We start from the raw sequence: 27,430 nt of genomic DNA, 5'->3' as shown, positions 1-27,430 counted from the left end.
TAGATTATCCAAAGGCAACGTCATATCTTTAAACTGGGTTATAAAAGGAAGAGGGGTTAGCACACAGCTGCTTTACTTTGCTTCCCACTGGGTCCATAATGAATTGCGACAGTATTAGAAAGTAACAGTAACTCACACTTTATATAGAGTTCATACAGTTTTCCCATTCACAAAGTAAAAGTTAAAGAGAGTTTGCAAGCAGTCTTATATCTTAACAGATGTCTTCATGAAAGAAGGGTACAAATGTAATCAATAAAAATGCATAAATAAAACTCAATAGTTCCTCATGTAAAATGCTGATCTGACAAATACAGATGCATTTGAGAGAGAAAAATATGAAATGGAGATGAAGTATTTAATCAACTACAGTTGCTTTCAGTGACTAAGTTCTCCCAGACTGAAACATGAGTAGCCAAAAAAAAATGAGTTAGAAGGAAAAAGGAGCCTAATAATTTATCAATAATTTATCATGGTTGGTCACTCAACTGGGCATTGATGCAAAATTGTGCAGATGTGTATCCGTAAATGTATGAAATTATAGTCACAGAAGTATGCAGAAAAAAAGGTCTTCACACCATTTTTCTTCACAGCATTTTTACAAGCAACATGAATTGCTCATATAAGAAAACACCTCCCAAAGCTACCTTACTGTTATCTTTGATTCCCCTCTATTTCTCTGTTGTCACTCCAAACTCAGCACTTATTCCTAATCAACCACATCATTACCTTAACACCTCATCTTCAGTGAGGGCCCATATTTGACAAGAGGGTTCAGTCTTGGGGTTGCACATTCTACAGGTCTGGATAAATGTGCAATTCTGTGTATGGACGTGATGCGCACAAACATATACTGACCACAGCTGCATAACATACAGTAGGGTTTCTCTTCCCTAAAGATCCTGTGCTCCACCTGTTCATCCCTCCCTCACCAACCCCAGCACCCACTTATCTTTCTGCCTCCATATTTTTGCTTTCCCAGAACATCCTAGAGTTGGAATCATGCAGCCTTTTCAAATTCCACTGAGTAACACCACTTAAGTTTCCTCCATGTCTTTTCATGACTTGATAGCTTATTCTTTTTTAGTTTTCAGATCTCCTAACTTTTAGCGCTTCACTTTCTCCGGGGGATTCTGTATCCACTCTCTGCTCTGGTTCTGTCATACACTTTCAGCCTTGGGTAGGAATATCCTCCTGCAGGCTTGGCCACACAATGCCCAGCCGCTGCCTGTGACCACCTAGCCAGCATCTGCCCACCCCTGGTGTGGGGTGAAGCTGGGAGAGATCAGACATGCTGTTTCACATCAACATTCCCTACTCAAAGCTACACCCCATGGAAAAGGCAAGCCAGATGACTTCAGAACCCTGACCATCTTGACAAATCCCTCATCTTTCTCCTCCTCTTGGCCTGTCAAAATGCTTAGACTCATACAAATGCCACCTCCCCACAATGCCCCTAATTGGACGTGGCCTTGATTTGGAACCTCACTGTAGATGTCCGCCTTATGTTATAGTTATTATCATCTTAGACTGTAACCCTGGGGACTGGGCCTTTATTTTACTTTCATATCCCCTCTAAGTACAGGCACAGTGAGTGACAAATAGGTGTTTAATAATATGAATAGAATTAAAAACAACTGGTTTCCCAAAAGAGTTTCTGAGCACAAGGCCGAAAATATCCTCCACATTGCCACGGGCAAGAAATTCTCTCATTTATGAATTAAACATAATCCATACTTCTCTTTTGCATCTCCCCCATGGCTTCCTACCCCCAGGCCAGTTTGGTCCTTATTAACACTAAGATGGCAAGGGACAGAGATATGCTGTAACATAAATTTGAGAGTGGGAGGGAACACTTGGGAATGGTAGAAATGACTGGATTTTTGTATGCTTTTATTTTTTTTATTCATGCATAAAAGAGCTGGGGTGCATTTTTTTTATTTATGCATAAAAAAGGTCAGAGGTGGAGGGTGGGGGTAGCAAGAGGATTCACCAGAGACAGCAGGAAGCAGAACAGACAGATCTGCTAAAGTACACTGCTGAGGGGAGCAGCAGAGGGGACAGGAGAGGTCTGCTGTGCCATGTGGGTCAGCTCCCTGGCTGGGGATCGAACTCACGCCGCAGTGGCTGCCCATAGTTTCACAGTGCTAAGACTTAACCCCTTGCACTACTAGGGAGGCCCTCGTGCACTTTTTCTTTAAATGTTTCTGGTAAGTTAGATATAAGCATCTGCTGGTCACAGCAGCCCCTGCAACAGAAACTTCCAAACTGAGACAGCTTTGTGTGTCATGCTCCGAAACGGACCAAGATCTAACTACGCTACCACTGGAATAGTACGTCAGCAGCACAGAGGCCACATCAGGCATGCATTTATGGGTGAGCTGCATGGGTCCAACCTTCAAAGCAGTTGAACACTTAATGCTGCTGGCTTTGCTTTCTCCATGTTAAGTCCCATAACGTGCAGGCAATGCAGCAGGGCTCTGAGCAAGGAGCAAGTGCAAGAGATCACACCAATGTTCTTTGCCACTTTTTTTCAGGTTTCCCTTCTAGAGCTGGGTCAGACACCTTTGGGGACCTCTGTAGCCTCAACAGCACCCAGCCAGGGCCAAACAGCGACAAAACAAACCCCACAGAAGCAGCGGGGAGCCAGGGAAGCAAAGCAGAGGCAGGGCAGAGGGAGAAGAGGACAGAGAGAAAGAGAAAAGAATGAAATAAAGAGAGGAGACTCAGAAAGTAAATGTTGACTTTTCCTTGATAAAGACCTCACCCCCTTCCAAATATTTCTTCTCCTTAAAGTAAAAGAAGCCTAGTACTTAAAGGAAAAGAATGGTTTCACACATCACTGCTCACAGTGGTGAGACTGACACTGCCCTTCCCATAAGCTCACCTCACAGGCCTTCTAACAAAGGTCAATGGGAGACCTGAGACCCGAGCCACTGCCCACACGGGGTCGGAAATACAGGCGCAGTCCCCACTCTCCTGCACCCCCAGCTCAGACATGCAAGCTGTGGTTGCCTATGGGCTCACTGCTTAAGCAAATTTTCAGGACTCTCCTGGGTTTCTCAGACCTTTGCACCGAAGGCTCAGCTTTGCGCAAAATCTCAGCCCTCTAGTGGCCATGGATGAGCATTACAGAAAAATACTGGGTCTCCAACAAGCAGCCAGGAAAAACTTCACTAAAAATGATGCAAAAACAGACAAGAGGATAAGAGCTATTAGGATGCTTTTTTCCTCCCTAGAATTGTAGAATTTGTTTCAATTCAACAAATAGGTCCTGTATGCCAGGCAAAATGTTAGCGCCTGTTAGGGTCTTTAGACATCATCGGGTCAGCCCCGCTTTCTCTGAGCTTCTGTAATCTATCTCCATAGCTACCACCCTGGATCTGAAATTTTCCAGGAGAGATATTTACAGCCTCTTCCACACATTCACTCACCAAGCACACGTTGAGGGTCTGCCGTGTGCGGGGGCCCACGAGCTGCGGGAGCCCTACCAGCTACGAGGGCCAGGCTAAAACACAAGGTCGACCAAGGTTCCCGCTTCCTGGGGCTTTCCATGTCAGAGGTCCCAGGCTCTAGCACAGTGAGACCGACCAGGGTTGCCGCCAACACCCGGATCTGGAGGCACTGGAGTTGGGCTCTGAGCCCAGGGTCCCTGACTGCCAGCCTTGTTGAGGCAGGTCCCCTCCAAGACCTAACCCCTCACTAGGCCTTTCCTGCAGGACTCCACACCCTCCCTGCTCACTCCAGGCAAGCTGACAAGTGCGGTTCCATTAACATCTTACTGCCTGTCCTCCGATGCATTAAATGTGCATGAGCCTCCGCGCAGAAGTGGCTAGAAGCAATGTCCAAAGATACTGCAAGTCAGATGAAGGAAACTGCTCACATCACATCCCTTTTCTCCAACAGCCTGCTGTCACCTTTAGGGCAGGCCTTGCTTCGGCCTTCCTATCCCCCAAGTCTCAGGCTCCGGGTAGGTGCTGTTCATCGTGGGATAGGTGTGTGCAAGCGCAGGAAAATAAGAGCTAAAACTCAAGTGCAAACTCCAAATGTGCCTCCAGCCAGAGGACACCAGGAGGCCTGACGACATGCCCAAGCTGCCAGGGCACAGCTGCCTCACAGCTAGAAATCTGGGCCCTGTGGGAGCCTCAGGAAAGGATCACGTCTTGACTTTTCTGTTCAGTTCTATCAAAGCTGTTTTGAGAGCTCTCTCAGGACATTTCATAACTCAGAGCAGCATCAGCTCAGCCTTCCAACTTCTGCCTAATCCCCAGCCTCTTACTTCTTAGGGTCAGGCTTTCAGCCTTAGATGGAGGCCCCAACCATCTTTGCATTTTCGTTCACCAGAACTATGCTGACATTTCTATGACTATGAAATACCAATTTTTTTTGTTTGTTTAAAGATTCATTTATGCATACAAGAACAAGGTGAGAGATGTGAAGTAAGAGGGGTAAGAGGATTCACCAGAGACAGAGTGGGGAGCAGAGCAGGCAGATCTACTGAAATACACTGCTGAGGGGAGCATTGGGTGGGACAGGAGAGGTCTGCAGTGCACGTGGGTCACCCCTGTGGCTGGGGATGCAACCTGTGCTGCAGTGGCTACAGACAGCCTCAGTGTTGTACTTTAACCCACTGTGCCACCAGGGAGGGCCCTGAAGCACCTTAAAAATCTTAAAAAAAATCTTAAAAAAAATCTCTACCCTCAAGCACCGGGAGCTTGGAACAATTACCTAAAAGGTATGGTATAGCCGAGAGGAGGAAAACAAGGCAAAGGTACAGAGCCACGCTTGGGGTCAGGCTGCTTTGAATCCATCCTGGCCCGGCCACTGGCTATGAGGTGATTGGCAGTCCCCACCTGCCAGAATTCCTGAAGCTTCCAGGCTCCGTTTCCCATCAGAAGATAATGGCAAGATAAGTAGGTTGTTTGTCAGCTGTGAGACTGTGACATGAGCTACCTTTCTGAGCCTCCATTTCCTCATCTGAAAAATGAAGATAATAACAGAATCTACATAAGAGGACACTGTGAGGATTAAATGAGCTTCTGTAGTTAGAGAAGTGTCCCATAGAGCAAGTCTTGAGTCAGTAAGAGCTCTTATCTCCGTGATGCCTACCCTTCACACTCTTACCCAAAAGAGCAATCGAGGGGAAATACTAACATCTTATAAACCCCCTATGTCCGCACAGAGCATAACCAGCCCTCTCAAACCAGAATCCCCCAAAGCTGGAATCAGTCTGAACTTTGCCAGAGTTTCCTGGTGATTTCACGGGCACAATTAAGTTTGAGAACCCCTCACCCATCACCCAGGACACTGTAAGAAATATCCTCAATGGAACGACACAAGATGCAGGTATGAAATTTACAGTTTTTACTAGTTTTACAAAGACATCACCATCAGAGGAGGTGACAGTGCAGGAAGAAGAGAGATGACAAGGTGGGACGCCCCTCACCCCCAGTGCTAACCCCAGTGATACATGCGACTGCTTACTTTCTTGGCTAATCAAAAAGCACCACCCGCGAGTCTCACCACAGCCATCTATTTACTTTGCTGTAACTACTGATGCGACTGTGGGACTGAGTGCTCCAGGAATTCTTGGAGGGGAGGACAAGCCTGTATCCCTATGCTATGAGAGATGCTAAGAACCAGAACACAGTAAAGAGACATGGCCAAGGAAAAAGGGAAGTGTGGGGTGGGAAGAAGCCGGTAGTTCTGAGAGTTGGCTGTCCTTCCTTTGCGAGAAGCAAGGTGCTCAAAATAGATCCTGAATCCAGCCAGTGCTGCCTGAACAGACCACGCCTCTTAGCAACGTTTCACTCAGACATCGCGATATTGATTAGTCACGGGGCTGGTGGGTCCTGGCTTCCCTAAGGGCCTGAGGATTTGAAGGCCTGGCCTGAGCTGGTAACTGGATGGGAAAACAAAGACCAGAAGTACAGACCAGCTCCTGATTCTCCACCAAGAGAATCGGGCCAAGAGGCAGGGAAGAGTTCTCAGGGGATGCTCGCGTGCTGTGCACCTCAGTGCCTGAGGAGAGGATAGCATCAATGAGTAAAAGCAGGGGCTCCAGCGAGGTCAGCTGGGGAAGGGTACAGGGAGAGTTCCCAGCTGGGTTGTATTATTCCTGGTGGGTAGGGAGGCACATTCCCCCCCAAAAAGAACCTCTCCTCTTCCCCTGCAGGTCCTGGGGTCCTGTCCTGCACCTGGGGTTAAACTTCATGAGGTGCTTTAGCTGCCGTGACTCTGGGGTGACCCAGGAAGACTCATCCCAGGCCCCCACACCCCCACCCCACCCCCATGGCTGTGTCACCACCTTGGCTTCAAGACTGCCACAGGAGAGACCTCGTAGCCCAATTACATAGCAAACGAGCCTCTGAGGCCTTGGGGACTAGCTCCAGCCTGATGAAAAAAGCAAATATAGCACACACAAAGTCAAATAATTCAGTGTAATCTCTGCCGATGTCAACGATTTCACAGGAAACGTGTCACCACCGCTGTTCACAATCAAGCTCTCTTTCTTCCTCCACCTTGGATCTGCCTCTTAGGAAATGGCAAACAGTGGCCCTCACCTGCCCCGAATAGCTCCTGCCCTTTCACAACCTCTCCTCCATCCCTGGGGTGACCACACAAACGGGATCTTGGTAAGGGGTGGCTGAGGTCCTCCGTCAGCACCCAAATCTCCCCCCTGGGCTCTCTGCCCCACCCCCCAAATTAATGGTACAGCGGGTGAGGAGTTTCCATTTCACTTGCTTCTGGTCCCTGCCCACCCTGGGCACAGACACTAATGAGCAGAGAATAGCTAGAAAAGGCAGTGGGGAGGCTGAGGATAAATAAATAATTCAGATGATCACAGGAACCGAGAGACACAGAATGCTGAGAGTCTGAATCACCAGAGTGCACGTGGCTTCCCCAGACAAACTTGACACTAACATCCTGTGCAAGAAAAGGGCTTTTCTAAGCAGCCTTTTCCTGACACCTAAAATTGCATCTTGGGCAACTGTTGCTTAAGGGTGCAGAGCAGTGAGGTGGGGTGTGAAGGGGGAACTGGGCTTCTCTACAGCAGCACAAGCCCTAAAAGGGGCTTCAGCTGTCCCCACGCCCATCCCTTTGCTTTACAGATGGGGAAGACACTCCCTGGAGGTGGGCTGAGCCTGGTGATCAGGGAAGGCGAGTGATGGGAGCCAGCACACACTCCACAGGGGCACCACAGAGCAGAGGGAGTTCCAGCCTGCTCTCAAGTGACACAGAGACAGAAAGACACTGCAGGTTACAAGACAAGCACTTTGCAGCCCTTATCAGCCCTTTTCAGCTGCATCCCCCTCTATTCATGCCTGCAGGGCTTGGAGGAGGGGAGCAAGGGGCCCTGCCTACGTCTGACTCACAAGCTCATCAGATGATGACATTGCCTGTATTTGAAAATCTGCCTAAAGGAGAATGCTAGGTAGTGGCTGTCAATTTCCCGCTAAAGACAGAGGTCAAAGATCAACATTGTTCGCAGAGCTTCCTATCAATCACCAATTTGATTTGCCAGGGCTCCTGACCAGGAGGGGAGGTCAGTTGGGAGTTTACTTTCTTATGGAGGAAAGAATGCATAAACCAAGAACCAAGAGAATACATTTCCTGAGCAAAACAGTAGGTATTGTTCATTGCGGTTATATGTATGTACACATGTATATGTACCTATGGACGTGCGGCACATACATACATGCACATCGCCTTGAACATATGAGGGAGCCCTGAGTCAAAAGAGAAACCAGTGAATAAGAAACATGAATTGGTAGGAAGCAGGACTCGGAGGAAGTATCATTAACTACAAGCTAGTGAAACAGATGCATGTAAGGACAGGATAAGCTTGAGTGCAAAGGAATGAAAAGTGATTAACCCTATTTAATCTGCAGTTTTAGATTGGTGGAATGTCAGTGATCGCCTAACCCAGGACTTCCTGGAGCTTCCTAATGTTACCTGTGTGTCTGAATCACCTGGGAGTTTCCCCAACATCAGAACCTACCCAAAGCTTCTGAGAAATACCAGCTAGAGGGTGGTATAGGAACCACTAACCCAGCCGCTCCTCCTTCACAGAGCAGAAAACTGAGGCACACGGCATAGAGTGAAGCTGATAAAATCAGGAAAGGCAATCTCCTGGAGAGTTCTAGAACTCAAATTCAGAAGACAGGCCTGACATAACATGGCAAAAAGAATCTGCCTGACTGTCAGAAGTATCCTGGTGGGGAAGGCTCAGAGGGTCTCTGCTGAGCCTCCTGGAGGCTCCAGAGGGAGGATGGGGCTACAACACTGCTGTCACCACCGTCCCTTACTTCTTGAGAGTCTCCCTGTGGCAGGCTGCTCTCTGCCTGATCCTCTGCAAACACCACTCGCCCCCTCCCTAGAGGGGTCAGCACCAAGAATAGCCTGTCCAGCCCCACAGAGGTGCACATGAGCTCGGCCAGGTCCCCCAGCATCTGGGCACCTTCTCCACAAGCATGGCTGCACAGCCTTCCTCCACACTCCCTGTGTGAGCTTTTTCTTCCCTTTATAGTCTGGACAGGAAATATTACAGTTAGACTCAAAAGCAGGGTTTCTATCTTGGAGGAGCAATAAACAGGAAATGCTGCTTGCTTCCTTTTTGTTGCTTTTCTATTCATCCACTTGAAAAGCACTGAAACCATAAGCAAATCTGACTGTCCTCTGCTAGGCAGGGATCACAATTGCCAGTGCAGGGAGGGGAGCCAGAGAGAGGGACTGAGGATCCAGGTGCAGACGCAAGATGTCAACTGGCCAAAGGGGTCAACTCCCAGCTTCAGAGAGGAAGGGCCTGGGAGGGGCCACCCAGGTCCACGGAGCTGCCACCACCCACTGAGAGGCTGGTGGGAGTAACTGTGAGCCACAAAAGCTCCGCTGGACACTTGATGATGAGCCAGCCAAGACCTTGCTCATGACCTCCTGTCCTTGAAGACTGTTCTGAGTCAGAGAACAGACCCATGACAAAGATGGTTTCTGAAAACCTTTGAAAGCATTGCAAGGGCCCAGACTGACGCACCCCTGACGGGGCGCCAGTGTAATGTCTGTATCAAAGTGCAGAGACAGGAGAGAAGGTGACCACACGTTCAGAAGACTGGTAAGAAGAAAATGCCCCCTTCTTGTTTGATAATTAAAGAAACAGCAGTCCACAGACAGGTGAATGGACTCGTCCAGGGTGGCCTGGGGACAGACACCCAAAGGAGGCATGTTTCTGCCTCGTGACTCTGAGTCAGGGCTGCAGGTGCCTGCAGGAACCTCTGTTCACAAGCAGAGAATGCCGTTTTCAAAGATAGATAATGGAAACAAAGACAATTTTAAAGCATTTCTAATTCATATCTTTCTCAGGGCTGCTACATATTGTCTTCGATAGGGGGCTTGGTGGATATTCCATGTGTGCCTCTTAATTCAATCAACGTCCTTCTCTTTAGTCCCTTCTAGAAAACAACCAAATGCACGAAATCCGATTAGCGTGGTGTAGGAAATATGTACATTTCGCAAGCACAGCTGTGACGATCAAGTAGACGCATTTGTATTCTTTGCTCCAGTTGCTGTAAGATGCAGAAGGCTGCATGGTAGAAATCCCTGACATTGTGCAAGGGTCTGGGATTCAGACACCTGGAGCTCTGGGCTGTGCTTGTGGCCACTCTGGACACTGGCCTATCCAGGGTTAAGTATCCTCACTTCTAAATGAGAAGACAAACTGAGTGATCTTGGGTCTATTGAAGAACCATCCTCCAGGACTAGCTGATTATGACTCTTCCCTCTTTCATTAATGTAAGTCAAGCCACAAAATCAGCAAACAGCAAACGAAACCCACCCAATCCTGCCCTGTTTCCGGAAGTCAGGTTAGCTCCCTGTAGCCCCATGCATCCACATGGAGCACCCCAAAGGCTCCCGAACAACACAGGCTGGGCCCTTGCCCCAAACCTTTTACTCGCTTGGGCCTCAGTTTGTTTGATCTGTTCTTCTTGAATAAAATTTCCACTTGCTATTTTGCTATCAGAAAGGAAAACTGAAGAACTGCAGGAGAACATGAACTAAGAAGTGGCTTCCAATAACCAAATTCTGTATGGGGGTGGTCAGGTGCTCCCCTCTCTATAGTGAAGATCCTCGTTCCAGGCCCAGCAATTCACCTCCCATGGTTCATGGAATTTACTTCTAGAAAGCTACGCGCCATTCCTACAATCATTTCTCTCTTGGCTTTAATGTCCTGCCCCATGACACTGTTTTCGGCTGCTCTATAACAACCCTAGAATGGTGGAGGAGCTAATTTTAACAGAGGTGCCAGCATGCGACACAGCAGCCCCAAGTCAGCAAGCCACCTCCCCCCTAAGGAAACAATTGCTGCTGCTTCGCATTTACAGAGCAAAATGACTTCTTCTGAACAGTAGCAGAGATTGCCAACTTGGCTAATTCCAAGAGAGTGAGGCCTGCTGGGAAGGCAGAGGGGAGCATATTAAGTGGTACAGGCAGGGCTTGGGGTGGGGATCCTGTTCCCGGCTCTGTGGGGTGACGGGAGGTTTTCTTGGGCCATGGAGGGCACTGGGGTATGATTTGCTTCCCTAAGAGGAAAAGGGCTGGGTCGTACTCATTCTCTAGAACTGAGACTACATGCTGGGAGATACCAAAACTAAGTACTTTTCTTATTCGTGATTCACACAATGACTAGGCAAGCGGCGCTCTGCTATATTCCTGCAAAGCCCTCATCCAAGTGGATTCTGAAAAGCCAGTAGATGCAGGACAGATGCGTGCTGAAGACGCACGTCCCATTACCTCCAGGAGCCGCCGCATGATGGGGACGTGGAGAGGAGACTTGATTAAGGGGCAGCGGACAGTCATCACTCCATGAGGAAACAGTTCAAGGCCACAAGTCCAGTAAGTCCAGCATCCTGGCCAGAGCACAGCTACTCCTCATCAAGCAGAGAATGAAGATAAATAAGACCTTTTTTGCAACCCACACAGGACAGTACATCCCAGGATCTACTGCAACAAGAAGTTGACCTTTATTTAGAGAAATTTTTGCTTTCTCTGAATCCAGGTGAATAACAGTAAAGTTGGGTCCAAGTAGTAAGCATCTGTCATTTTCAGTCACCCAATACCAATACCCTTCTGATTCGTTTTGGTTGCCCTTTCTAGGGCAACCCTGGCGAGAGGATAAATTCCTAGAGGGAGACCACAGGAGGCCTGAAATTCCATAAGACGTTTGCCCCCCAGCTCAGGACAGCCCACCAGCAACACTGACCCAATGGACATCGTCATCCTCTGGAATAATCAAGGACCTAAGAAAGAGGAACACCGATCTACATGGAGGATATTCTGTTCCTTTAAGTCTTCTTTTTCAGACTTTCCATCCATCCTCCAAGCACTCTGACTTCTCTTCCACAAGTTCCTTTTTTGACTAAGATAGACAGATCTGATCTCTAAGAATCTTAACTGATACACTCCCTACAGAGAAAACTGACGCCAAATTTTCAGGAAGTCCCCTGGAAAAGAAAAACTGTCAGGAAAAAGGGCACAGAACGAGATGCAAGTAACTAGCAGAAGAAACCAGGATTTGGAGTGGGATAGGATCTTGCAGACCACATGAAAGCAAAAGTTCCAGGGAGATGCGAGACCCTCGGAAAGCCACGGGCAGTGTGCTGGAGGCCATTTAGCAGCAGCTGCTGCAGCCGCATTAGCTGCCAGCCTTAGGGGCCAAACTGCCCCTTTTCTTCCTCAAGAAAAAAGGATGTCAAGACCAAACACATATCTCTCCAGATGTTTTCCACAGTCAGCACACATGCCTTATTGACCTCAGCTCAATTCCTTCATCACTCTCCAGAATGTCCAAGAGAAATTATCCCAGGCTAAGTCACGGTCCAGTTGTGATGAAGTGGCTTGGAGTTTCACAACATCTGGTTCTGATGCCCAAGTCTAGAAAAGGATTCACATGCTCCAGAGATCAGTTCCCCTCGCCCCCACCTGCTCAGTGCTGCTACCAACCCTCTCCCAGCATCACCTCCCCTCCATCCTTGCCAAGTGGCAGCTTAATGCCACCACCGTTCAAAGGTCCCACCCGACAAAGACTCCCAAGCCCCACCCAACAGCCCACTTAGGACCTCCGATAATGAGGACAATGTAAATTCTACGATACTTAGAGGACTCCCCAGCTGGTACCATTTCCCCACAAACAGGAGGGGAGGAGAAGGGAAACAGGATGATCTGATAGTTCTCAGCATAGACTTTGGAAAGAGCAGGCACAAATCTGTGTTCTGTGGTCTGCCCACCACTGCCTGAAGCACCCCCCCCCCACCCAGGTTGGGGGGACAAGAGGAATCCAGACCTGCAGCTCCATGTTCACATATGCTGGACCCCTCTTCCCGGGACCAGGAGTGGGTGCAATACCCTCAGACTACATCTCCCCTGATAGGGTCCTCCCCACCCCCGGGACACCTCCCAATTCCTATTTCCTAATATTGGCCTTCTGGGGGACTAGTTAATTATTTGACTATCTCCATACCCATAACCCTTGAATGCAGCTGCTAATTCTTTTTCTTAATAAGGTGCACAGAACACATTTAAATACCTCTTATCCGAGATACAAATGTCTGTTATATGAGAGACCATATGGGCTGCTACAGCTAGCCGGTTATGTTGCTATCAACTCTTTTTTTAGGGTTCATGAATCAGTTGCCAATAAGGGAAAAAAAAATAGGAAGTCAACTCCAAGACTCTGCTTTCCTCCCCTGCATTTTTTCCCCAGCAGAAGAGCTATACCCCATCCTCAGCAATGGACGACGTGAGCACAGCCAGAACAGAAGCCTCACGGATACTCTGGCAAAGTCAACCCTCGCTTCTGGATGCTCTGGGAAGGGTGGCAGTGTCAGCTAACCTCAGCCTGGGACCCTGCAGATGGGCTGAGTAATGTAGTGAAGCCTATGCTGAGCCAGGCTACATGCCGTGGAGAAGGAATAACAGGAAGCCAACAGCATTGGAGAAAGAAGGGACAGAGGCAAAAAAGAGCAGGGTGTCACGGCTAGTGGGGAGCTGAGCTCTGAGCGCTATGCGGCAGGTCTCAGAAAGGAATCAAGATGAGTGGCAAGTTTCCGTCCCTTTGTTCTTAGTATCAATACAGTTCTCACAAGCCCCAAACGTTCTCAAACCTAAACATCTCAAGAAACACTACTGCTCTCACCCTGACTAAATCTCCCAAGGAAATTACTGTGGCCATGGGACTATCCATAGACAAAACCCAAGAATCGTCTCCAGTAAAATCCGCTTACGGAGGATTTACAGTCTCTGATGACAGGGGTATAATGCTGGCATGACAAAATCTGTAACCATTTTATTCACCTGAAAGACTTGAGGACTCCAGAGTAATGTAGGAAAAGAGATCAGACATTTAAGCAATGAGTAATGTGGGATGTTTGGGATTTTGCAGTTGGTTCATCCTAGAGGAAAGCAGAAAACCCACTGTGGCCAGAGGGTCAAGAAGGAGCAGAGAGTTTTTCAGCTTGTACAACTTGAGAAGCCACAAAAAATTAAACATAGAATTACCATTTGACCCTGTATTTCCACTTCAGGTGTATACACAAAAGAATAAACAGCAGGGCCTCAAAGACATATTTGCACACACCAGTTAGGAGTTAAGTGTGCACTTGAAGTTTTCAGTGACTTTTATTGGAATTAATCAGACCCCCAGGGCCATTTAAAAGAAATACAGGCCAGTTTCACTAACCTATGTTAGGATGCAGAAATCTTGACTCTGAAGATTCCAAATGGTAACCACCTCCAGCCCTGCAGATCTGAGTTTATAACTCATGTATATGAATCAGCACTGGTGCCAGGGCTGACTTCAATGCTCTTCTCTGAACAACACAGTTCACTTTCTTTTCCTAAGGACTTTCAGCTAGTAAAAAAGGAAGCCACTCAGAAGCAATGTGCAGGCACATCAGTCTAGAATCTACTATCTGCCTGTTTTAAGCCATATGGGTGCTAGTTACATGTGCTTGTCAAGAGAGGAGAAGGGTGTATTTCAGAACCACCCATAATCAAACTTCAGGACCACAACATTAGTACAGTCTGCTTCAAGCATAAAATCAGCACATACCTGGAAGCCAGCCACATCCTCTGCCCAGGGATGCCACATCCTCTGCCCGGTAGCCCAGCCTGACAGCCCTTTCCCAGACAGCAGTTCCTCTTTGGTGGCTACTGTTCAGGGCCTCAGCCCAGTGAGACCTGCTTCACCTTCAACCTGGCTCATCTGTCCCCTGTGGTGTCTCCCATCAACTGAGGAGCAACTCTGCTATAACCAGCCAAGTCCAAGAAACCATTCACTGCACAAGAGCTTGTCAAGCCTGGATTAGCTATTGTAAACTACCCAGATCCTGCACTTATTCCGCACTCACTCGGCTCCGACTACCCTGCCACCTCTGTGCTGATGTTGAGGACTGTTCCATCCTCACAGGGTTTCTTGTCCAGGCACAGAGATGGACATAACACGTTCAAGTGTTAGAAAGATAACTCATGGCAGCTGTGTGGGGAGGAAACTGGGTTGATGATGAATCCAGGTAAGGGTTAGCCAAGGCGACCACCTTGGGGTCACAATACTCTGAGCAAGAGCAGGTGCCTGCATGGGGCAGGGTCGTGAGCAGGAGGAACAGAGTGAGAAGTTGCGTAGCCAGAGGAAGCCTGGCCAGGAGGGGGTGGTCCCCCCCAAACTGCATCCCCTGAGGCTGTGAGGAAGGTAGGAATAGGTGTTGGATTGGGAACTGACTGTGGGGTTTGGGGTAGGGTTTGGGAGGGTGTGGACATCCAAGTCAAAGCCACAGTCAAAAAGCACAAACTGGCACTCAGACTGGCCAGCAGGCAGCAAAGAGCAGAGCCCAGACAGGCAGGGCACAAAGGAGATACAAATGACTCAAAAAAAAAAGGTAAAAAACCAACATGGCACCACGCTAACATTTGCTAACTCCAGATGGCAGATGCAAAAGGCTTTTTTAATCTCTGTGCTTTTTTCTGTGTGTTTCATGTAATACAAAGAGGGAAGCAGGAAGTAGGACGTGGTGAGGCCAACTTGTCTGAGGCTAGAGAGAATGAGTGGTACCAGGGGGCCTGGGAAAAAAGGGGTGTGGCTGTAAACTCAGAGCTCAGAGACTTTGTACCTGGAGGCCAGGAGTTGGGGTACAAACCCATGAAGGCAGTTGTTGAGGACACGGTGTGTGAGGGATATAGCAATGTCCTCGAGGAACTAGCAGAGGGATCTGATGGCTAGGAGCAGGGACTCTGCTTCCTCTCAGCTGAGAAAGAAGGAAAAACCATGGAGATAGAATCAGAGGCATTTGGGAGAGGCAGAATACTGGGGTGTCCCTCTCTCATTGCCTCTATGTTCTCTGAGAGCCGGAGATGAAGTCACCCGCTGAGAAGAGAAGGTAATGAATCTTTGGGGAGCTTCAGGGGACTCCAAGAAAATATCAAAGATCTAGAACAGCATATGGGAGCTGAAAGAACTGGCCAGAATCACACCTCTGAGTTATGAGCAACTGAGGCCTTCATCTCAGCCCAAGTAGCTCCTCAGCCTGGGCTAACAATGCAGACAGAGGGGGTCACAGAACCCAGAACACAGCAGCAGACAGCAAATGGTAAAAGCAAGTGGCCCCAACTCAGCACAAAGCACAGGAGGGGGTCCCGGGCTCCCTGTGAAAGGTTGGCCCAGTTGTGAGGCTGAAGGAACAGAGTAGTCCTAGAGTGGCAGTCAGATAACCAAACACCCCCAGGAAGAGACAGGATGAGGGGGACATGGCCATGAGCAGATGCTAAGCACTGGATGCATCCGAGGGTGGGGTGGGGCAGCGGATGACAGTGACAATGGAGTTGGTGCATCCACAAAACCAGAGGCACCAGACTCTGCAGACTCTGGCTGCAAACCGCTGGGCAGCGAGGAGCAGCAAAAAACTAGTCCTGAGGAGGCAGCACAGAGCTGTGTGGCGGAAAACAGAAAGGTCCAGGCAGCCAGAAGGGCGGGGCGCCAGGTAAATAAGGTCACCAAGAACTGACTTCAGGGTCAATAAAGGCAGACGCCCCAATTACCTGGTGAAGGCCACTCAACAGTCACTGCACGTCAGCATCAGACACTGTGCCTTGAGAGCTTGTTCAGCAATTTTCATGTCAAAGTCAAACATCAGGCCAGCTCCTGATAGTTTGAGGTGAATTCAGCATCCTCCTCTCCACTCTCAACACATCTGTGGTGGAAACAGGGGTGTAAGCCAGCTCTGCTCCCCCCACCCCAAGCTGCGCCTCTGTGGGAGAACTAGCCCTCATCATCCAGAGGGGGCCTGTGCCCCACAGCCATGGCCAGTCTTCTTTTGTAATAACTAGTTTCCAAGGTTTCAAAGTGCCAAGCAACAGCATAAAGCACATGCACCTATACTGCCCAGGGAGCGGTCCAGGGAGGTAATCAGAAGGGAAATCAGAAATGAGTTACCACGTCAGCCAGAACCGTGCCACGCCAGGTTGGAACAAGAATTTATTCGAGGAGCTCTTTATGCCAGGCAATGTTCTAGACTTTGGAGAAACAGTGGTGACTCAGAGAAGGTCGCTGTTCTCTTAGGGCTTCCTCCCACACTGACTGTGAGGCTCAGGATGAGGAGGAGAGGGATAGAGCAGAAAGAGGGGACGTGCACACATCATGGTGAGATGACAGAGAGGAGGGGCAGTCTCAAAGGAAACAAGAAGAGGGCACCAAGCAAGGCATGATGATGAACTCAGGCCTCCTCTGAGTAGGCCAAAGCATGGTCTTCAAAAATGATGTATTGTCAAGCCCCAGCATCCTACTGTCTCACATAAACCATCTTTTGTTCCCAGCTGGACAGTGTGAGAAACTGAAATGTTCATTCAATTCCCACTGGCTCTGTCTGTGACAGGCTGGAACTGTCCGAAAGTCTGTGATAACTCATCTAGCAGAACGGCCTCTCTATAAATACGTTTGTTATCATCTCCTGGGCCTCATTAAGACTTTTCAATAGCAAAGGCGGCTGTAAATCCGAAGAAATATTGTTGGGAATTAATTTTATTCGTATGCTGTCCAAACTCAGAGATTTTTAGAAGTGACTCTTTCAAAAAGGTCTCCAGGTATGTGTATGTATGTATATATATATATATATATAAACTTTAAAATTCAAAGTTGGAAACCTGAAATAACTGGTAATGAATCTTTGATCTTTTCAAAGAATGGCTTCATCTGTGTTTATATAGATGACAGCAAACAGGCTCAACCAAGCTGGAGCTGAGAAGGCAGGCACACACTCTCCAACACAGAACCAACCCCCTTGCATTTTGAGAATAAACATTGTTCATTTCACACTGACTGGAAAAAGACATCAATTCACATCTGAAAACCTTTCTTTAACTTTTGTCCCCCATGGAAGTCTCTATATGCAACTTTTTAAAATGTACACATACACAATGACTGGAAGAAAAGACACCCAGATCTTCTCTGGATAAGATTAGCGGTTTGTGCCATTATAGGTCCCTATATTTTCAAAATTCAGGAAATAATGTATATCATCTCAAAAATAAAACAAAAAAACTAATTTTCTTCAAAAATGAAATAGAAATTCCTTATTTAAAAGAAAAAGGACATACTGTATGTTTGCCACCTTGTTGTAACGCTGATCAGAAATTCTAATGCCAAGCATTTTATTTACACAGAGAAAAGCAACTGTTTGTATAGAAACATTGTCCACTGTTACCAAAGTTAAACAGCCCCAGGGCAGTGACTAGAATTAGAAAAAGGGCACCGGGATAAGAGTCTCAGCTCAAATCCCAAATCCACTATGTACCAGCTGTGCAACCTCAGGCACATTTCAGAACCTCTCTGATCCAGTTTCCTCACGTGTAAGATATCAACTGGGAGAACTGACTGGGCAGTAAAAGGACATGTCTGCCCAGGCAGTAAGAGGCCTGTACATATGCACAGCCACAGAGGGAAAAGTTGTTTTGTCTGTGCCTCCCAAAGATGACAAGTGTACTCAAAGATAGTGACGCATATAACATAAATTGCGAATTTGAAATATTTCCTTTGAAAACAAATACAGATAAATTTCCAAAGTAAAACCAAGGCTTAAAATGCTGTGCTTAGAGCCAATCACCTCTATCTCCCCTTGCTCCCAGAGAATGGGGAGGTCAACAACTAGAGGCATATCTGAATGCCTACTGATAGATAATGGACAGCAGCTATGAGCACCACCCTCAGTGGGTGCAGACCATCACTAAGAACAATGTGCCGAGGAGTGGCATATAACTGCTGCGCACTGCTAAGTGCCCAATTCCTTATGTGAGCTCCACTCACATCCACACAGACATAAGGACCATGAGTCTGAGAGAAGGCAAGCACACACTCCAACACAGAACCAACCCCCTTGCATTCTGGTTGAAATAATGACCATCCTCTACCCAACAACTACACAAAGAAATGCCATCTTGGAATGGATGCAGCTCAGATTTCCTTTCCCAGGGCTCAGGAGCCAAAGCAAGGGGGTAGAGCTTTGGGTTGTTTGGTTTAGAGAGAGGGAACTGGAAAGAGGGAATGAGACTTGGGCGCGGATACTGTCGTTTAAACTGAAGAGCGCGAATTCTCTCTTTTTTTTTTTTCTTAGAAACTGGAATCTCGCCCCTTCCTGTCTCTACCTGGAGAGCAGAGCCCAACACAGGATGGCAGCAGTGTAAAACATCTACATTAGTCAACCAGTTGCACAAGCCATCCATTCAACTAGTCTGCTCTTGAATTACTTATTATCTTCCCCTGAGTAAGAGAAAATTATTCTTTCTTGTTACCTGCTCTGCTTCAGGCGCTAAGTCAGAGAACTCCAGCCTGACAGATTGCTTTGTGCAAAAATATAAAGAAATCATAAAATGAAGTATTTCTGGGGAAAGGAGGAGTCGTTAGCCTTCCAGAATGCATATAACTCCCCAAATCCAAAAAGGCAGAAAGTTCCTCCTAAACACATCAGCAAGGGTCTATTGCACTGTTTGGGCAGATCTGTCTGGCACCTCTTTTTTCTTTTAATTAGGTAACGCTTCATTTTGCCTTAACAACTGTCAACTTAAAGACTCAATTATCTGTCAAGATGAGACCCAGCATTCCTGGGCAGAGGGGCACAGGGTGTAAAATCACTTCTCACTTGCAGGACTTTTGGTCAGCCCTGAAATTCCTAGGTGGGGGACACCACCTTGGACATAAGAAAAAACTCAGGGATCATCCAGGTCAACGTTCTCACTTTCCAGATGTGGAAGAAAGTCCAACAAGGGTCTGGTCTCAGCTGACAAGGTCCGCAGTCTTCCTCCTCCCTCTCCTCTGTCCAACAACCTTGTAAGGACTCGAGCTGTTTAGTTCTATTTTAAGATAAACCCTCTCACTAGAAACCTGCATCTCACCCACCCTGCAATTTCGGGTGCTCTGCAGGGTGCCCTCAACGGCCCTCCCACCCCCAAGAGCCATGCCTGGAGGGATTCACCTCATGGGCCTTTCCTGTGGCTGGGACTGGCTAGGCAGGGCAACTCCTTTAACTGTGGGAGACAAGGCGCTGCTGTGCTGCTTCTAAGACACTTGACCTTGCCATTCTTCCCACCAACTCTCTGGTGAACACAAGTTAAAAAATCTCAGAGAAAGATGTCTTCAGAGTTCCAGGAAAGCCGCTACTGTCCTTCCTCAGCAAGTGCTCTCCATTTTCCATCCAGAAAGTATTCCACGCCCCTCATCCCAGCACCATTGCCCTCAACCTGGTGTGACCTCAGGTAGGGCAGCTCTCCCCTGCTGGGAATGCTGGGGGACCTTCACCTGTAGGGCAGGTCTTGTAAAAGTAGCATGGCGCTGACCCTAGGAGAGCAAAAGGGGAAATGGGCTCTCCCTGGCCCCTGAGCTAGGACTTCCACTGGCTCACCCATCCAGGTCTTCTGCAGCCTCCCGCCTCCTGGCTTTTCTCTCTTCCTCACTGTCCCAATGTCTTTCATTTCGACCCCCCACTACCTGGCTTCCCGCCCCCGTTTCTATAACTTCCTCTTACAAGGCGCTCCAGAGGTGTTTCTACTGTGTCTCCAATTATGTCTAAATGCAACCCACCACAGATGCTGACATTTTAAATGTTTAGTTGTTATAGTTACTTGACTAATTGCCGGGCCCAAAGGCGTTGCTTCTCCTTCGCCTCCCGCAGACAAGAGAAGGGGGCAGAGGGAGTGGGGGGAGGGGGGAGCGGGCAGTACACGCGGTTGTAGCCACCACTCCCTGGGGCCCCCGGGGGTGCGGCCAAGCCTGGGCCAGGGGTCCTTGCCTCCTGCACCAGGGGAGACTGGGCCAGTGGCCAGGCACCCAAGGTCTGCCCGGTGCCTCCGCAGGGCCTGGGGATGGCCCGAACTGTCTTCCGCCGCCTGAAGGGGGAGAGGCAGGGAGACCCCCCGCAGGTGCGTGGCAGCCAGGGGATAAAGTGAGGTGGTGTTTCATATAAACTGGTTGCGGGGGTGGGGGAGACAGGGGCAAGTTCGGGGAGCAAAAAAAAAAAAAAAACAGAAACAAGAAAGAGAGTTAGAAGCTTCTGCCGGTTACTCACGTGCCAGATGGCGAAGAAGATGAGCGCAGCGCACAGCACCAGGGACAGCATGTAGCAGAAAGCAGCGAAAGTGAAGGCCATGGTCGCAGCCCGTACCCCAATCCCGCCACACTCAAGAAGCCCCTAGAAGTCAGTGGCCTCCTCAAGACCTCACTGCCTTGAAAGGGGCAAAAAGGAGCCACGCACCCTCCCCTCGAAGGCAGTGACTAGCAGACGGCACGCCAAGCAGGGGGGACAGACTTGGGGGCCCATGAACCGGGACAGGCTTCCCGCCGGCTCCGCGACCCGGGCGCCAGCCCGCCGCGAAGGCAGGGAAGGGTGTGTCGGGCGTCGTTGGCGGCAACTGTCCCCCACACGAAGAAACCAAATCAGTAGCGAACTCCTGCAGATCAGTGCCAAGCTGAGAGTCCTGGAGACAAACTCGGCGAGGGGTGCGAGGACTCCAAGGAGGACCGCGTGTGAATGACGCTCCCGTCCCCGAGGACCCCAGGGGCGGACCCTCTGTTCTCCGCGCCTACACGCCAGAGGAGAGGCGAGGGCGCGGCTCAGGACCCTCCCGCGCTACCAGGGCGCAAACCGAGAACCTCCAGTAAGGTGCCCCGGCGGACTCCAAGCGCCTCCCAAATCCCAGAGCCGGCCACGACTCTTTCCGGAGAGAACAGGTCGTCAGGTAGCCTGGAAGAGCCACGTCCCCTTGGTCCCGCGCACCGGAGGGGGCTTCCAGGGCTGCTGTGCTCGCCTGGGCGCGCCCAGTCCCAGTCCCGGTCCCGGCCCCGGTCCCGGCCCCGGCCCGGGCGGCGGTCCCGGAGCGCCGGCCTCGGTCCCCAACTTCCCGGCAAACTAGGGATCAGACCCTGGTGGCCACGGACTCCAGCCCTGCGGGCCTGCTCCCTCCAGCGGGGCTGTAGCGGCGGGTTCCAGGCCAGTTGCAGCGCGCCGCGGAGCCCGCTCCACCTGCTGCTGCCGCCGCCTGTGCCACGGCGAGAAACCGAGCGGCGGGGCGCGGGCTCCCTCCCTCTCGGCGCCCCACCCTCGGCTCCGCTCCGCCGAGCACGCCCTCCCAGGCGGGCGGAGACTGCAGCCACCGAGCGGCGGAAAGGTGGGCGGCGTGACGCCGAGGGGCGCTCGGTCGCCGCCGCCGCTGCAGCTACTCGCGCTAGTCTCTCCGCGGAAACTTGGGGGCCGCGGGGCCGGGCGGGGCCCGGGCGGGAAGGAGCAGGGACTCTTTAAGCACGTGCGTCTGGAGGAGGCGGGAAGCTGCGGAAGGGTATGGCGCGTACCTCGCGCCTTAAGGCGTCAGCCATCCCTCCCGTATTTCTGTTTCGCTTGTCTGAACGAAAAATGAGGGGTCGGGAGGCGGGGGGCGGTGTACGGGGAGGGCGATATGGGAGGAGGGTCTGGTCTTGTGTCGGTTGGAGATACGGGACAAGCCATTTGGGTTTGCTCTAGTGCCCTTGATGCTCCAGATGCTCGCAGCCCCTGTAAAATTCCCCATCAGCGCCTTTCCCTGGCATCCTCCCCAGACATCTGACCTTGGGATTGGGGAAACCGACTGTGAACTATGCTAGACAGAAGAGGCAGCAGCACTGGCTCTGTGTGTTGGTGTTGGTCCAGTGGACCTGTCAAGAGCTTGAGCTTTTTGAGTCAAAGCCCTTTCGGGCTGCGAGTTGTAACCTTTTTAAACCTCGGTTTCCTCGTCTGGAGAAAAAAAAAAAAAAAAGAACACTATTGGCTTTATTTAAATGGAATATAAATAAAGAACCAAGCAACCAAGCACAGAGGCAGCACACCACGCTTCCTTTGAAAGAGATTTCTGCTACAGAAAGAGGCTCCAGTAATTCCAGATAGAATTTGGGTTTCAGAGAAGTCATTAAGTCCGGGACGAAACGAATATGCCTGGAAAGTTATTGCCAAATCTAGTGGCAGACTAGAACCACATCATGGTTTGGGTTGATAGCAGAGGGTCTAGTATGTTGTGTAGAGTTGGGCACTCAATAAATAGTTGCTGATTCTAACCCTGGGGTGCACGTTGCACTGTTTACAAATGTGACTCCAATGGCTTTACAGCTGAAAGAAATGAATTGTCAAAAGCTAGTGCACAACTAGTTAGTGACAGAAATGATTTAGGGTCTCCAGTCTCCTCAAGGCTCTTTCCATGAAACCCCCACGTTCTTGCAGCTGTTTGGCTGCACCCCCAATTTGCAAACTGGAAGCCTTTCAGTGGGAAGTGAGGAAACTGGAGCAAGTGTAGCAGCTGCTGACAAAGTGGTCAACAGATCATCATTTAATTGCCTCTGCATCCGGGCTGGCTACACACTTTGCAGGCTCAAGCGTAAAATGAAAATATGGAGCTTCTTGTTTAAAAAAAAAAAAGTATTAAGAATTTCAAAATAGCAGCAGCAGAGCATTAATCTAAGAGTGAAGCCCTGACCTGGGCACCTGTTAAGGTTGCACACCTGTGAGTCCAGCCCTGCTATAAGTTTTACTCTTGGTCATTTCTCTTTTACTTAAGTATGTATTCTAGTATAAATCTTCATTAAAGGGAATTTGGAAAGTAGAGAATTAAAATGATGAAACAAACACCAAAGTTTGCCACTCTCAGATACCATCAGCACTATGGTAATATCTATAGATCACTCTAGCTATTTTTTATGGTAATCATTACTTTCAATTGCTATAATTACACTGTGCACATTTTTTCAAAACCAAAACAATAATATGGAAATTTTGTAATTCAATTATGTTGAGTCCCTTGAGGGCTAATCTCTTTCCTTTTGTTCCTGCTCTTTCTTATTTACATAATTTACCTCCTCTGTGTCTAGTAATTTTTATTGTATATCAAACAATGTTTTGAAAAGTTCTTTGCAGAAATTTGAGTTCTAAGAGGATGTTCTCTTTCTCCAAAGAAGATTTTTCAACCTTTTTGTCAAGTGTCTGGGCAACACTATTGTAGTGCTCTAAAATTACTTTAATCTAAAGTCAGTGCTTGAGATTTTCTGAATTAACCAGAAAACTGTAGTCTGTGTGAAAATTCTTTTTGTTTTTTTCTCATTCATTCTTATTTATATGAGGCAGTGCTTTCCTATTCCAGGCCAAAGCAGATGAGTTATCAAGTTCCATGTCTTGATCGGCCTTGGACTCTGACTTTTGCTCCCAGTTCTACAAAACACTAAAAGTACAACTCAACCTCTCTCTCCACATCCTCCATGTTAGCAAATACCCTGAAGTGCTTTGCTGACCTCTCTGGATCTGGAATTTGAAATTCCTTACTCTCTTGTTAAATTTCTGATGCTTTACGAAAAGGCTGTTATGGCCCTCCCTGGTGGTGCAGCAGGTTAAATAAAGCACAGCACTGAGAAGCTTAAGCCACTTCCGCATCAGTTCCATCCCTGACTGCCCCAGAGGAGATCCACATGGCGAGGCAGACCTCTCCTGACCCGCCCGCTGCTCCCCTCAACAGTGTACTTCATCAGTCTGCCTGTTCTGCTCCCCATTCTGTCTCTGGTGAATCCTCTTGCCACCCCTGCACCTCTGGCCTGTACCCATTTCTGTATGCATGAATAAATAAATCTTTAAAAGAAAGGCTGTTACATTTCATTCAGCTTTTTAAAATTGGGAGGATTGATTCTGAATTACCTAGCTCAGCATTACCAAAATCAGGAGTGTCTATCCCAAAAGAAAGTTTCAAACAGAAAAGGAAATGGATCCATTATTCCACCACTGCAACTTGCACATCTCCATCTATATCCTTACAGTTAATTATTCTTCTTGCCCTTCCCCCAGTCCTGCTTTACCTTGTTTTATCAGTTGCAGAATGGTATCTTTCAGGTGACTGCTGTGGTAGAATTTCAGACAGTAGGGATCCCCAGCAGTTCCTGTTTATGAATTCAACAAGTATTATTTAGCATCCATAGGTGGGGGGGGGGGGGTTTCTGCCAAAGATCCGAAAATTTCCCAGTCTAATTGGGGCAATAAATAATGTCTTCGCAAGGTAGTATTTACAATAAAATAAAACACACAAAAAAACTTATGACACAGAAGAGAAAGGCAAGGGAAAAAGTGATTAAGAATGGGCCACCACTGTGGGCCCTCCCCGGTGGCACAGCAGGTTGGAGTGCTGCCAAGCCAAACCAGGGCCGCTTCGGTGCAAGTTCCATCCCCATCCGGAGGTGACCTGGCGCAGCAGACCTCTCCTGACCCGCCCACTGCTCCCCTCAGCAGTGTACTTCGTCTATCTGCCTGTTCTGCTCCCCATTCTGTCTCTGGTGAATCCTCTCGCCACCCCTGCACCTCTGGCCTGTACCCATTTCGGTATGCATGAATAAATAAATCTTTCTAAAAAGAAAGAAAGAATGGAGAGTGGGTGACCAATCTACATTACTTTATCTCCTGTACACAGTGAAAAGCCAATTACTTGAATTTTTCCCCTAGGCCCCATACGACCAGAAGAAGCCATGTGACACAATTTAAAGCCATCTTGTGAGTTTGAGAAGGAAATCAACAAATTAAGAATGGGAAAGGTAAAAAGATCTGAGACAACCTAGGTAAAAGAAAGTGCAAGCTGGTAGCTGGTAGGATGTTCTGCCCCAAGTTGCTGGAACAGGTGGACTAAATCATGAACTGGAAAGTCCTGTCCAGTCTGGTGCACCACACTGACCAGAAGGTGCCATGCTAGACAAAAAGCACTAGACCCTCACTAATGACTACTTCACAATTTCCTGGAGGTAGCAGGGTGAGAGCCCACATGCACAGCTGGAGTGTCGCTCGTGTGGATATGCCCAGCATAGCCCAGCCCTGAATAAGTAATGATGCCACTCTCCTCCTCCCACCTCATGGACATAACCTTTAAATATCTCTCCCTAATACCCTTAAAGGAGCCAGTTTAAATTCTCCCCTCAGTCAGTGGTTCCCTCAGGCATCGGTCTCTAACAAAGCCTTGCCTAGTTCAACTCCACCTAGTGTTCTCTGGAGAGTTTCTTTTCCTAAACAGAAAAACATCCACTCTTTTGGGTCATGGCCTGTAACAGACAGAGAAAGAAAGTGCCATTGGTAACATAATCATGCCACCCAAACAGCCTGACTTTCCTATTCCCTGACAATAAAACTTTTCACCTTTTTAAGCATGGAAGTTAAGACTTCTGTTACTTAGAGGTGAGCACAATTCTTAACTGATGCCATGGTTTAATAGGGGAGTAGTTCTCCTGCTAGTACAAAAATCAGGATAAGCAGTTAAAGGCTTGTGTTGCAGCTCCATTAAAACCTATTATCCCCAACACCTGTTTATTACCTTCCTGTCTTGCTGTCCTTGGTTCTCATGGTCACAAGAAGGCTGCTGCACTCCCAGTCACTTTGTTCATGCTACATGAGGAAAAAAAGAAAAGAAAAGCAAAAGATTTCAGCTTGACAGACATGTCTTCAGGCCAGAGAAAAGGGAGGGATCTCTAAGCATCTACCACATCTCATCAGCCAAACTCTGACCTTTGGACACCTCTACCTAATAGCAAGGGAGTCTGAAAAGATGTGTCTTTTCTCTCTCCAGCCTTTATAATATAGAAGAGCAATGAACACGAGTTTTGAGTGGCTTTTGAATACTTTGTACTACTGTAGTGGAATTTTCCAGATGTACAGTGGTGCTAACAGTGTGTACAAGATGAGCCCAGGAGCCTCCCTAATGGCACAGGGAGTTAAAACGCAGCACTGTGAAACTCTTCAAAGCCACTACAGCACCAGTTCGATCCCCGGTCAGGGAGGTGACCCACATGGCACAGCAGACCTCTCCTGTCTCACCCACAGCTCCCCTCAACAGTGTGTTTCAGTTGATAAACCTGTTCTCTCCCCACTCTGTCTCTGGTGAATCCTCTCACAACTCCCCACACCCCCACTCCTCTGGCCTACACCCCAATTCTTGTATGCATAAATAAATAAATTTTTTAAAATGAAGAGACCAAGGGCTTTGGGGATAGTGTGGAGGCTCTCCAAACAAGAAGGCAACTTTTAACAAATTACATCAAACCCTCTCTGTTGTTCTTAAGTAAGTTTCATTGTTCCATATTTTGCTGACAATATTTTTTTTTACTTCCTCCTAAATAGCATATGTAGGTTAGTTTGTGTTTTCCATTCTGCCCTATTCTTTTGTTTATCAGCTCATCAGTAGTGAAGGCACCCCACCCACTAAAGATTTGACTCATCATGACATTTCCTCCCTATCCTGTTTTTATCCTCCCTTTGCGCTGCCCTTCCCACCTCACTGGCAGGCTTCTATCAGATGAACAGTCAAAACCAAAAAGGAGTAGCTTTGAATTCATGGGAAGCTTATTCAGGTTAGCTGATTAAGCTCTTTCTGTCCTATCTCTATTCCCATTCCATCCAAAGGAAAATCTGTTCAGACACTTGATATAGCACAGAATTCAAAGTATTTCCTAACTAGTACGTTCTACAGTATATGAGCTCTGTGCCCTCTTTATTGCCAGTGTGGTATTATCCATTCTCCCTGGGCCAGGTGAGTCATTGATACAAAGTAGTATATAGGTCCCCTTTCCTCCAGAACCACTTTAGCTCTTTGCAGTCTGCAAGAAATTGCTACTTGCTTCCCTCTTGCTGTTGACAAACCATCCCTCCTTCTATCCCAAAGCCCTCTAAAACCAGAAAGAACATTTATCTTCAAAGATTTTCTATTTTCCACTATGCAACTTATTCAAATAATAGTCACTGGTAGACCTGCAGTGATTGTGATAATATCAAAAGGTATTTGTCCTGATTGGTAAAAAGTGTAATGGTTATTGTTACAAACAGGAAATTAATAAATAATTTAAAATTCTAAATTAAACTCATTCATCCAG

General features: G+C 48.2%; 1 protein-coding gene across 2 annotated transcripts in view; it reads right to left on the bottom strand.

Annotated features, from left to right (window-relative positions):
• The window catches only part of CNIH3 (cornichon family AMPA receptor auxiliary protein 3), an 86,861-nt gene extending 65,108 nt beyond the window's left edge, over positions 1 to 21,753 (bottom strand). The window contains exon 1 of one of the 2 annotated variants that reach the window (XM_004693038.2): positions 20,592 to 21,753. In XM_004693038.2, coding sequence (XP_004693095.1) covers positions 20,592 to 20,672 — 81 coding nt within the window. In that variant the 5' untranslated portion in view covers positions 20,673 to 21,753. The remainder of the gene's footprint in view (positions 1 to 20,591) is intronic. The other variant, XM_012732780.1, reaches the window with a different exon arrangement.
• Positions 21,754 to 27,430: the final 5,677 nt, after the last annotated feature.

Source organism: Condylura cristata, unplaced genomic scaffold, assembly GCF_000260355.1.
Source record: "Condylura cristata isolate star-nosed mole 26May11 unplaced genomic scaffold, ConCri1.0 scaffold00035, whole genome shotgun sequence".
Classification (NCBI taxonomy): domain Eukaryota; kingdom Metazoa; phylum Chordata; class Mammalia; order Eulipotyphla; family Talpidae; genus Condylura; species Condylura cristata.
This window is presented reverse-complemented; position numbering and strand designations above follow the sequence as displayed.